This window comes from Gopherus flavomarginatus, chromosome 5 (assembly GCF_025201925.1).
Source record: "Gopherus flavomarginatus isolate rGopFla2 chromosome 5, rGopFla2.mat.asm, whole genome shotgun sequence".
NCBI lineage: Eukaryota > Metazoa > Chordata > Testudines > Testudinidae > Gopherus > Gopherus flavomarginatus.
Genome location: NC_066621.1, coordinates 142,352,006 through 142,364,217, shown reverse-complemented (window position 1 = coordinate 142,364,217; position 12,212 = coordinate 142,352,006). Strand labels below are relative to the sequence as shown.

General features: G+C 41.7%; 1 protein-coding gene across 18 annotated transcripts in view; it reads right to left on the bottom strand.

Annotated features, from left to right (window-relative positions):
- Positions 1-1,070: 1,070 nt before the first annotated feature.
- Positions 1,071-12,212, bottom strand: part of INF2 (inverted formin 2) — a 74,815-nt gene continuing 63,673 nt past the window's right edge. For 17 of the 18 annotated variants that reach the window (XM_050954091.1, XM_050954096.1, XM_050954092.1 and 14 more), the window contains 3 exons: positions 11,240-12,049; positions 9,844-9,900; positions 1,071-5,404 (listed from right to left, as the gene is read on the bottom strand). In XM_050954091.1, coding sequence (XP_050810048.1) covers positions 9,845-9,900; positions 11,240-12,049 — 866 coding nt within the window. In that variant the 3' untranslated portion in view covers positions 1,071-5,404; position 9,844. The remainder of the gene's footprint in view (positions 5,405-9,843; positions 9,901-11,239; positions 12,050-12,212) is intronic. The other variant, XM_050954093.1, reaches the window with a different exon arrangement.

Below are 12,212 nucleotides of genomic sequence, written 5' to 3'. Positions count from 1 at the left end.
TTGGGGTTACCGCTTCCCCCCTCAGAGAGATGGTAATTTCTTGGCTCGCTGTGAAGTTTTTCTTTCTTGTGGTTTCAGAGTAGCAGCTGTGTTAGATTGTATCTGCAAAAGGAACAGGAGTACTTGTGGCATCTTCCCCTGAGCATGTTAGTCTCTAAGGTGCCACAAGTACTCCTGTTCTTCTCTCTTGTGGGTTCAGCAAGGCAGCACTAGCCAAACGTTCAGTAGAATCCTGACATGTGGTGCAAAGAAGTTTTATCACTATCACAGCATTATTACATATTTTCTACTGGTTTTAAGCCCTGAGTGTCGGAGGTCATCTCTTTGCAGGCTTTGGGCAGTAAGTTGTCTAGGCCAGTTGAATTTGAAAGACGATGAGCTTTTTGCCCGGTTTGGTCCTAAGGCAGTGGCATCGTTAGAGAGTTTTGCTCTATTCTGTCTGGCTCTGAATGATGCAGTTTTACCCAAGTTTTTACACAAGATTTTCATGGCAAATACTGTAAAGATTTAAGAGACTATTGTGAGTTAGTTTGTGTACTAGTACTGATCAAGGTGTGTGTGCGTGTCATATATATGTAGTGTGTATGTTTATATACACACCCACACACATATATTCACTCTCTATAGATAGCTGTAACATGCACTATTATATACATTGTGTGTGCATATAATTCTTTCATGTGCTGATCTGCTTGCAGAATGTTACAAGTGCTCTGTTTTGTTGGTATTTAAACTCTCGTACCTTGTCTACACCAGGAAAATTAGTACCCACTTTTCAGCAATAGGACAGCTGCACTGTTGCTACTGAAAGTGTAATAGCATACCATGGCAGGCTGTCACCACACACTAGTAAAAACACCAGAGCCCTACCTGTACTGCAGCTTCCATTTTTACAGCGCCTCATGGAAATTACAGGTCCCAGTGTTCCCCATTGTAGCCAAGACTCTAGACAGGACCAAACCATTTTTCACACCATTACACAAAAAGTGACTGAGAGCCGGTGGAACACAGAAGACTCCATGACTGAGTTTGGTTTTTGATGGATTATTACCCAATAAAGAAAGGCAGGATTTCATATAGTGCTGATTTATTATTGGTAAGCTCTATATTTTACTCCAAATAGAGTACCGTGTACAGAAAACCAATCCTTTACACACACAGAAAGCCAGAAACATTAAGCTGTAGAACTAAGCTTTACATTTAGAGGGGATGAAAATTGGTTAACTTTTACATTTATCTGTAAATTTCCTTGACAGACAGTTTGGTGCTTCTCTAATCTTCTCTCCCAAATAGCACATAACAACAAGTAATCAAATAATGAAGAGACCATGACAGACAGGGATTTGCATAACTTTTGTACACAAAAGCCATTCTAGCCCATTCTAAACACAACTCCCACTGACGTACTGAATGTGGAAATTGTTAGCACCATGTGAAGGTCAAAAACTATTGTAAATTCATAGACAAGGTCAGTATGAGAGAAAATAACTCTATGAGAATTATTACTAAGTGTATGCCACCAACAGCGTGCTTAATAGCCAAGTAGGAGACAAAGTCCAAGGAGCTTGCAGTGTAAGGCTCTCATCCTGCAAAGATTGCCACACGTGCTTAACTTGATGTGTGAGTACTCCTACTGACTTCTGTGGCGTCTACTTAAGTGCATAAAGTTAAGCATGTGCATAGCCTTTGCAGGATGAAGCTTTAGGCACTGTACAGATGTTGGAGGGGGTAGAAAAGAAAGGAATGTAACTGAAAAGTGAAATGTACTATTAGTTTCACAATTTGATTTATTTTCTGTTTCTTTTCACTGTGGGAAGGACTGAGATTCTTTGGGATAAGATTGTGTTAAATTAGTGATTCTAGTAGGAATATTTATTTAGGCTACAATGTAATATGTTAATGTTATACTTATAATCGCCATAACAATATCTGTAACCATACAAAATAGAGTGGAATCCTCCCCACCCCCCAACAAACAGGAAAGTTGTGAATTCATCTTCTCCATTTTTTTTTAATTCTAAATTTTTTAAAATTCCTTCAAAATGTTGAAACAAAGAAGAAAAAAACCCCTACCTCTAATGCAAGGAACTTGAAAAAAAGGTGTCTGAATTTATTTATACCATAGATTAATCATGCAGATGATGCTCAATGCTAAAACTCTTGAAGAAAAAGTGAGTTTCTTTCTGAGGGCCAAATTCACTGCTCTGCTGGCATAAATGGATGCAACTCCATTGAAACAAATTAGAAAGGCTTGTTTACACCTGCACTGAATTTGGCCCTGAGGTGACTAGTAAGAAATCATGAGGCATACTTAGTTCTTTTGGGAGAAAGCGAGTGGGTGCTTCTTGCAAAGATCACAGGTAAAATACAGCCCCAAATTAGACATCCCACTCAGACAGCCTTCCTCTTCTCACCCTGTCTCTGTCACTTGTACTCTTGCTAAATTATTCCTGTGACAAAATTGGAACTGCTCTGTCATGATTTATGAACAGTGAGTGTTGACCTGGCTTTTGGGACGTTTACTGTGTGAATATATTGGTTTAGTTTAGTAGGTGGCTATAAAGAAAACAAGCAGGAAGGGAAGAAGATTGGCTCAGGATAAGCCACATCTCAGCAAACACTTGAGTGTTGTTCAGTGAGCAATGCCCATACTCTTACAGCATCAATATTTTACCTCCTCCCAAGCCAACCTGCAAAACTAGTTTTGTCCAAAGGGACATAGGCCAAGAATGCAAGAACAAAGGAACTCTGACAGTTTAGGAAGGGGTGTTCTCTGCAGAGAGACAAATTATCGTTTGGGGGGAACCAGACTAAGATGCAGGCATTGGCTGGATTGTCTGAAGAAATTAGGCCTGACTAGGTGACCCTGAGGGGATGTCAAGTATCAGAGGGGTAGCCGTGTTAGTCTGGATCTGTAAAAGCAGCAAAGAATCCCGTGGCACCTTATAGACTAACAGACGTTTTGGAGCATGAGCTTTTGTGGGTGAATACCCACTTCGTCAGATGCATCTTCGTCACATCTGACGAAGTGGGTATTCACCCACGAAAGCTCATGCTCCAAAACCTCTGTTAGTCTATAAGGTGCCACAGGATTCTTTCCTGAGGGGATGGTAAGCCTTTGGGTAAGATGGACAAGTGTGGACTGTCTGTTGTCCTAAAATGCTTTTTCTCTACATGCTTTGTTACTATAAGTAAAACGATCAGTACTCTGGTTTCAGTAAGACAGTTTTGTCACTAAACACCACTGGCTGCAGGCTCCTGAAGGGAAGAATCATAAATGCGGAACCCAGTCAGACCTGCTGGGTAAGCATGGTTGAATCCCAGGGTACTGAAGCCCAGGTCCCAGTCTGAATGGGAGAACTGTAGAATTCCACCCTGGGATAGGTAAAGGTCTGACACTTGAGGGGGTGTATCCAGAGAGACCAAAAAGGGAACTGGGTGCAGCTAGCCCTCCAGCCATGACCATTACAACAGTGATTGACCCCTAAGCACTTTTGTGTGTGTGTGTGTTTTCTCATGATGAAGGGCCACATTCACTGCTGATAGCGTAGCTCCACTGAATGTAATGAACCTCTACATGTTTACACCAGTGGTGAACTTGATTTCAAATGCAGCTTTGCTACACTGCTACAGAGGATTTCCGCAGCTGAATCTGATAATGACAGCGCTCCATTCTAAACTGGTAATTGCTGTAGTTAACCAATTTTCACCACACTCCAAGCAAAGTTTTTAGTTAAAGGTAGACCCTGTTTTAATTCTGAACTTCATCCAGTACAGATGTTAGTAAATGACCCTTGATCAAGTCTTAATAAGCAATGCAAAATAGCTTAGCCTGAACACTATTATATATGCTCAGCAAGTTACTGTATATAGGCATGATTGCTAAAAGTAATGATTTTCTACACAGTTCCCACTGCAATCTAATATTGCAATACAGATTGAACAAACATACAGAATTTTAAATTGACAGCTATGTACAAAATTATATGGTACAAGGTTATTATAAAACATAATTCAGAAATAAAACTCTGATTTCTTAACATAAAATACTGCAGGTTCCTGGTTTTAAAGCACAAATTGCATAACTTTTTTTTTTAAACTGAAACAGCCTCTAAACATTCTGCAGTTTGATTCCAAGTGCCTTTGAGTGCATGCAGCAGGCAATAAATATTCAGAACCAGAGATTTGCCAAATAATATTAGTTTTAAATATTATGAATGGATCACCCTAGAAAAATCTCTTCCTGTTTCTTTAACAAAATAGATACTCTAGGCACCAAACCTGCAAAGACTTATGCATGTGTCTAACTTTATGCATGTCAGAAGTTCCACTGAACTCCAGAGGACTATTCACATGCTTAAAGCTAATGTGTGTTTAAGTCTTTACAGGATCCAGGCCTTAGGACTTGTGTATATGGAGAGTTAGCGTATAGAAAGCTGGAGTGCAATGCCTCAGCCTGTCACGCACACTAACAGGCAGTGTGGACCCTCCGAATGCCCACTAGAAGTTCTGTAGTGCACTTTGATCTATTCCCATTTGAAATAAGTAGAATACGGCCCCAAACTGAAACTAGAGTAGATCAAAGTGCACTGTAAAACTTCTAGTGTGTGGTACCAGGGTCCACATAACCAGTTAGTGTGCAGAAGGCCAGCGCACAGTACATTTGAACTCCAACTTGACACAAACTAACTCTCCATATAGACAAGTCCTTAGTGTTCAAACAGCCAGCTGTTCACTACAACACATTTTCCTTTAATAGATATCCCCTGTCTAAAACGATAGCAAGGGAAAGTATATTCATCTGAATTGGGTCTTTTATTTGGTCCAACATCAGTTCCAATTGTTGGTAGGACACTAGAATGGGAAGTAACAGATTTCCAATCAGATGCTGATGACAGTGCTTAATTCAGTTTTGGAGGCACTGCTGTCTTTAAAATGATTCATGGGATAAAATGCTGCAGTCATTTCCCGGGCCATGGCCTCATTGTCTTCAGTAAGAGTTTGGCCTAGGAAGGGACTGCAGGATTTGACCCCAAATGAAGTTTATCAGAGGCCTATTCCTATCAGCCCTCGACACGTGGAACTCCCATCAGCTTCCACAGAAGTTCTGGGCATGAAGCGTTTTCAGCATCAGACCCTGGCAGCATTCACATAAGGCACATTCTGAAGGTGCTTAAGTCTCTTGCATCTGGCGGTTATTTGCTGGCTACATAGAATCCCCAAGGAAGGATTAGTGAAAGACCATTTTAGAAGAAACTTTACATCCCAAGATATTACTACAAACATGATCAGTAATGGAATTTCAACACTGTGGAACGTGCTTCCTAGAGATCGGCAGCATTATATGGATTTGTCAGCATTTCACTGACTCCTTGTTATTTATTCTTCTGCTTTGTTGTAACACCTGCGGGAGAAAATATAAAACAATTACAACAACAAAAAAGTTGTGGTCAGGGGTGTGTGTGTATCCCGTACATGATGTACTAGTTGGGAAAACTGGTTTTAAATCCATCAAATAACCAGGTGCCCCAATGCACTTAAAAAGAAAAAAAAGGAGTGAGAAGAAGAAACAACAACAAAAAAAGTAAAACTATTAATGTATGTACTCTATGAAAACTCTATTTCATTCATGCACTGAGATTCTAACTTTGTTTGAAGAGTTTAACCAACCATCTTCTTCATTTTGGAGCTGGTCACTGCTAATAATTCAGTACAGTACTTTAAACAATAAATGTCATGTTCTCCATGCTGAATGTTGGAATATACTAGGTTTTCAGCTGTTTGCTAGTTAGAAACACCAAGCTTAGGGACTAATATTGCTTCCTCTGCAGGAATTGACAGTTTTGCCATTGACTTGGACACTGATCCCACAAGTAAATCTGAGGAGACAGACGTCCTGCTGCCTTTACACAGAGCTGCATGCAGGCATGGGGTTCTTCTAGCACAGAATAACTTGCATAAATGGGATTGTGAATGGAGCACAGTGGGGCCTTTAGTTTTAGCATAGTGGTGGTGAAAGACATTTAGCATGGACTTAACTAAATCGTCCCAGTGGGTCATTTTCCAGAAAGAAAACACCAAAATGCCAGTGTCGAGGAATTTTACTTTTGCACAGTCTTATTCAGGTGACTAGTACCATTGAAGACAATGAAGTTACTCAGGTGAGTTAGGCACTTCAGGAAGTGTTTGCAGGATTGGAGCCTTAATCTGTAAATGTTAAGGTGCTGTCTAGCTCATTGACCAAACAAAACCTCCTCCAGATCTCATGCATATTTTACAAATATGGACACCATGACTAAAGATGTACACATCCACGAGAGTGAATAATTAGATTCTAGTGGCAGATGAGAACATTTAAGATCATAAGAAGCACTGAATCTGTTGTAGAAGACAAGATGGGTTGTTAGCCCCCTAAAAATAGAAAACAAAATGACTCAACATAAGTTATCCTAAAGTGTTTTTTTTTAAACTGAAGAAATACAGTTCTTATGGAAAAAAGAGCAGGTCGAGGTGTATATGAAGCAGATAATATATAGTGTATAAAACTTCTTTTTTTACTTGTAACCCTTGATAAATTGAAATCTACTTCCTCCCTGATTTATTTTCTTTTTCCCTCCTCCCTTTTGTGACCACACTGCTTTGTTCAAACAGAAACAAGTGCCAAGCACAGGCACTCACTTTCTACTCTTTGAAGAACAAAACTGTACTTTTGGGGGTGAGAGAAAAACAAAAGAAGCATCAGTTTGCCTTTACAAACAGCTATTTCAATAAAATTGGGGTTAATGCAGGAATCAGGTTCTGTGGCTGGTAATATGCAGGTGGACAACCTAGATAATCATAATAGTCCCTTTTGGCCTTAAAATCTATGGTTCTCTGAAACAACGTAAATTTGAACACATCAAAGCCTGTCTTTATTCTACTGCTGTTGAAGATGCACAGCGTGCTAAAAACTGGGAGCGGTTCAGCTCTGATTTTCCAGCTGGATTTTGGCAGGGGGGAGCTTGTGCCCACACTGAGCTGCTTCTAAAAAATGACCATGTCTCAAATCAAAATCAGTTCCCCTGATTCCACGCAAATTGTGCTTCCTTGCCTTACAAAATCAAAGGCTGTATTTCGGTAGAACGGAAGGGGGGATGGAAATCCAACTACTTTTTCTCGAGAAGGTGACGATGACTAATAGCACAACTCATCTCCTAGTTTTACTGGGTTTCTTCCCACTCTCTTTTACAGGGAACGTTCATTGCCTAGTGAAGTAACAGTGCTGCTGCTTGTTCTGAAAGGTGGGAAGCATGAATCGGATTTACAGACAGACTGGTGAGGAAAAAGCTGCGGCTCTAGGCTGTAGGGCAACAGAAGTAAAGGGCTTTTCTCATCTACTCCTCTTTAATTCACACAAGCAAATAACCGTTAAGACACCAGATAAAGAAGGAAAGGAAAAAGAACAGGAGTACTTGTGGCACCTTAGAAACTAACAAATGTATTTGAGCAAGAATTTCGGAGTAGGGGTTCACTGTAGCATATTCTTCCAATACGTGACCACCAGAGAGCACTAACAGACAGACATGAAGGTGGGACCCTATCATAGGTAGAATTTTGGAACACCCTCAGCTGTGAATTGTCTTTACTTTTACTGCTTTCAGGACCTTTACAGCTCTTACAGGGCTTGATCCAAAGACCACTAAAGTCAGTGGAAAGACCCACTGATTTTCAACCAATTTTGGATCCGACCCTTAATGTAAATTCTTGTGTGTGGCTTTCTTGTGTATTCCAAGGCCAGTCCCCAAAACTTGGATGTGCCTCAGGTCTTATCTGAGAAGATATGTCATAAACACACGTACGGTCATCTCCCTCTAAACATCGCTAATGTTCTTGACGCTACTCTTCTGACGTAAGGGGGCTCAGTCCCTGGTACTCTGACCTGTGTCTCAAATGTGAATTATTGCTGCTCTTTGCTGCTGCTCCTGTCAACCTTTGGCGACTGGATTCTTAAAGGCAGCACAGCAGCTTCCCACCTCTTTCAGGTGTGAAGCTGTAGAGAAAGGGTGTGATTGGTGCAGGAGGAGCCAGGAGTCAGAATACTAGGATGGTCACTTGCACATGCCTAGAATACTGGACATTCCAGCACTTCCAGGAACATCGCATGACCTTGTCCCATCGGCATGGCTTTGTGTGCACTGCATGGGAGGGATCATTCTGAAGAGCACGTTGCCCAGCTCTCACTGGTGTGACCTTTCACTCATGCTGGTGGTGGAGGCAGAGAAGCACACTCTTCACTATGGCATCCTCAGTGTGATACTGGAGACAATCACATCTGGTTTTGTCTCAGTACTACACGGGGGACAAACAAACCCAAAAGAGGATGAAATGACCTTCTTACAGAAGACATAGTGCTCTGGCTAATCCTTGGCTACCAAAATGGCTGAGAGAAATTGGTTCCTGTCATGATAAATTAGAGCAGCCTTCAGGCTACTGATGCAGAAAGTACAAAAAAAAAAAGTTTTAGCAGAGGTTCCCATGGCTTCTATTTCACCACCAATAGATGACTGGCTAAGAGGAATATTAGTTCCCGGGGATCACTAGGGAGGGATACTCAATATTCTTACATAGCAAGAAACTGCAGACTCTGTAGAATAAATACATTTTGTTCATGAAATCAGACATTCAGAGAGTTCAGATCATTGGTTCATTTCATTATGGCTGCTTATGATTAGAATGCAAAGGAAAACATGTAATTATGCAATTTCAGTACATGTAAGTATGCAATTTCCCTCCTGTCCCCTTAATATAAATAAAGGCAAACCTTGGAAAATGGTTTTGGGGGACTTGACAGAGAGTTTCAGAAAAACTGGGTTTACCCATAGCTGCTTTGGTGTCTCAAACAAAGCAAAATTAGGCCCCAATCTCAGGCTATGTTTACACTAGTACTTTTGTTGGTAAAACTTATGTTACTTGGGGTGTGAAAAAATACCTGCCCCCTCCCGAATGACATAACTTACACTGACAGAAGCGCCAGTGTGCACAGTGTTATGTCAGCGAGAAATGCTCTCCTGCAGACATAGCTACCACCGGGTGGCTTAATTATATAGACAGGAGAGCTCTCTCTGGTACAGTGGCACAGCTGTATCGGTACAGCTGTGTCGCTGTAAGCTCTCTAGTGAAGACATGGTCCTGGAAAGATGTATACATGTGCTTAACTGTAAGGAGCTGCATGCTCCATTCACTTCCATGGATTACTCATGAGTCTAATTTTAAGTACATGCACATGTTTTGCAACGCCAAGACCTTAGTGCTGACTAGCACATAAAATTTGGATTTCATTTGGGCTGGTAGTCCTGTATGAGCAGAATTTCTCCCCTCGTCCACTATTCTGCTTTAATAATTCCAATTAAGCGGTTAAAACAACTCCGTAATGGATAAGCCCCATCCACAACTGTGAGCCTAGGAGAGGAGCAGTCGCCTCTTTCACAGGATGAATGTACTGAAGTTACATTTTTACAAAAAATAATAATCAGACAAAAGCAAGGCCTCCAGTTATTCTAGCAAACTGGGTTTGCTCGGTTTAAGTAATCAACACCAGACTTTATGGTCTCTGCTGGGAAAGGTAGATTGGCTGTTGCTGACGTAAAAGACAGACATGTGGGACCCGATCCTGCAGTACTGGAAGTACTGCCACTGACTCCAGAGGGGCAGGATCAGGCCCTAGGACAGCAAAAATCACAAACACATAATCAGATATTAAGGCAAAAAGCTTAGTTGCTGTAATGATTACTGATGGCATCATAAAGTGTAAAGTCCCAGTGCTGGGGTTAGTTCACATAAAAGCAACGTTGCGTGTTTACATACCTCACTGTATCACACAACGACTTTTGGTTTTATTATCTCCAGTATCAATGTCAACCTCTGCTTTTAAATAAAAGAGAGACACTAAATATATCTGCCCGCTGTGACATAAAGGTAACAACATGGAATGTCATAGGACAGAGACTATCCTCTAGGAAACATGATTAGTTTATATTTCTTGGGACTAAAAGCTATTAGTTTAGTCAATAGCTAAAAACAGTCTGAAAACTTAAAACGTTTAAATTGTGCTTGGGGCCGATGGTGGCCACCCAAGGAGTAAAGTGGAGTAAAAGCTCTCGCCCCATCCCGCTGCATGGGAAACACACCATTGGATCATGTCTCCAGCCATGGAGGTGAGAAGAGCAGGAATTGCATGCCCAATATTCTCTCCCCTTTACTCATGAGGCAGGAGAAGGGGTGGAGAGTTGGGAGAGGCATAGGCCTACCACTGTCCTTCCTGTCTGCTGATGTGGCACATGTGGGGTTTGGGGCAGCAATGGGAATACACTGTGTCAGTTCTCTAGAAGATACAGCAGATTTCCCCATGAATCCCAAGTGAGAAGGAGGGCTCTGGAGCAACAGTGCCAGAGAGACCCCCAGTCCTTCCTGGGGCGGCACAGTTACACATACTCAGGGCTATATCTAAAAGCTGTCTCTAGATGTGATCTTTTGCACAAGCAACAGTGTGATTCCCTCCCCCCCCAAGCTGTGTGCTTGCATATTTAAGACTAAGGAAAGGTCACACTGAAATACACCTGAACTTTACACTTCGGTGACACTAATTCTCATGCAGAATACTCTTGTAACTGATGTCTTGGGGAAAACCTCATAAAAATTGGGTGATGGAAGTGCGGGGAATAGTTTTAATCACACTTATATTAAAGATACATTTATAAATAGTTTATATGGGGTTAACAAATGATTAATAGCTGTTATAATGAATGGTTAGGCTCTATTATAGTAAATGGTTAATCACTGCTTATAGAGTCCAATGGATCAGTTAGTTGTATCTAACTAACTTACAACTATCTGTAGCACCTTTGACAGATGTGCTTATCACCATCTGCCCTGCACTCCATTCATGTATGCAACATGCTTTTCATTGATCCGTTAATCATTAACCCTTCATAAACTATTTATACATGCCCCTAATGGCTAGTGAGACCAATGTTTTTGCATTGTTTAACCAGTCTCCGATGTTAAAGGACATCTGCATTAAACAGTGTTTTTCCTGAGGATGGTAAAACTCCTATTGACTTCACTGGTGCAGGACTGGGCCCTAAAAGAGGAAGGAATACTTGTAATTAAAAAATCCCAGAGAGCTGAAGATGAGAACTCCAGTCTCCTGTATTTAGATAAAGGGTTGTTAATCTCCATATGCTGCACTGAAATGTGTTACCTGACTGGCTTTTGCTGTGTCGTCTCTTCTTTCTCCGTTTCTCAGACCCTCTTTGCCTTTCCTTGTCAGTAAGTGCTTTCGCCGGAGGGACTGTTGCTGAGCAAGAAGAATCAGTCACTGGCTCTTCTGAGAAGGATTTCTCCTGAGAGGTGTCCAGCAATGAGTCCACAGCAGGGTCATTTTCTTTCTCTGTCTCCCTTACCTCTGTATGCTGAGAACTCGACTCTTTGGTTGGAGTCATTTCAGCACCGTCAGCTTCTACTTCAACTCTGGTTTTAGCTTCATTCCCAACTGCATCACTTGGTTGTGACGTTTGTTCATTAGACACAGGGCCTCTTTCTAACTGATGGGGTCCGAACGCACTGTTTTTGTCTCCTGAGATGGAGCCATTCAGTTCCTCTCCTAAACCAATGCAGTTGCCTGAAGAGCTGCTTGCAAACTTTATAGTTGTTTCTGGGTTCAATGGTGCAAACACAATGGGGTTGTATTCCACGTTCTCTGGAAAGCTACATGAGCCATTGATCTGCTGAATACTCACTCCATTGTTGGGCTGATGGGTTCCCTCAACTTCAGCTGAAGGCTGGAAGCTCCTGTCAGTACAGGGCTGCTGTAGCGAATTTCCTCCAGCTCCGTCTTTAGAAAGCACTTCATTGGAAGCTGGTGCCTCTTTGACAACTTTACCGGTAGCCCTTGCAATGGCAGCAGCTTCTGAGGCAGGAGCGTTTTCTGTGTGCTGACTGCTATCCTTTTGCTTGGTCTCATAGGCACTTTCTTTCGCTGCTGCTGCTTCTGAAGCATCAACGCTCTTTCCTTTAAACGGACAACACAAGGTCAGGCACAGTTGTTCAGTCTAGCGTGTGGCCATCAACCAACAACAATGGGTTGTCTGAGTGTAATCTGACCACCTGCAATGTGCCCAGGGCTAACGGCTCAGGGCAAAGGGGCCAATGAATTTATAATGGCCACATGCGGT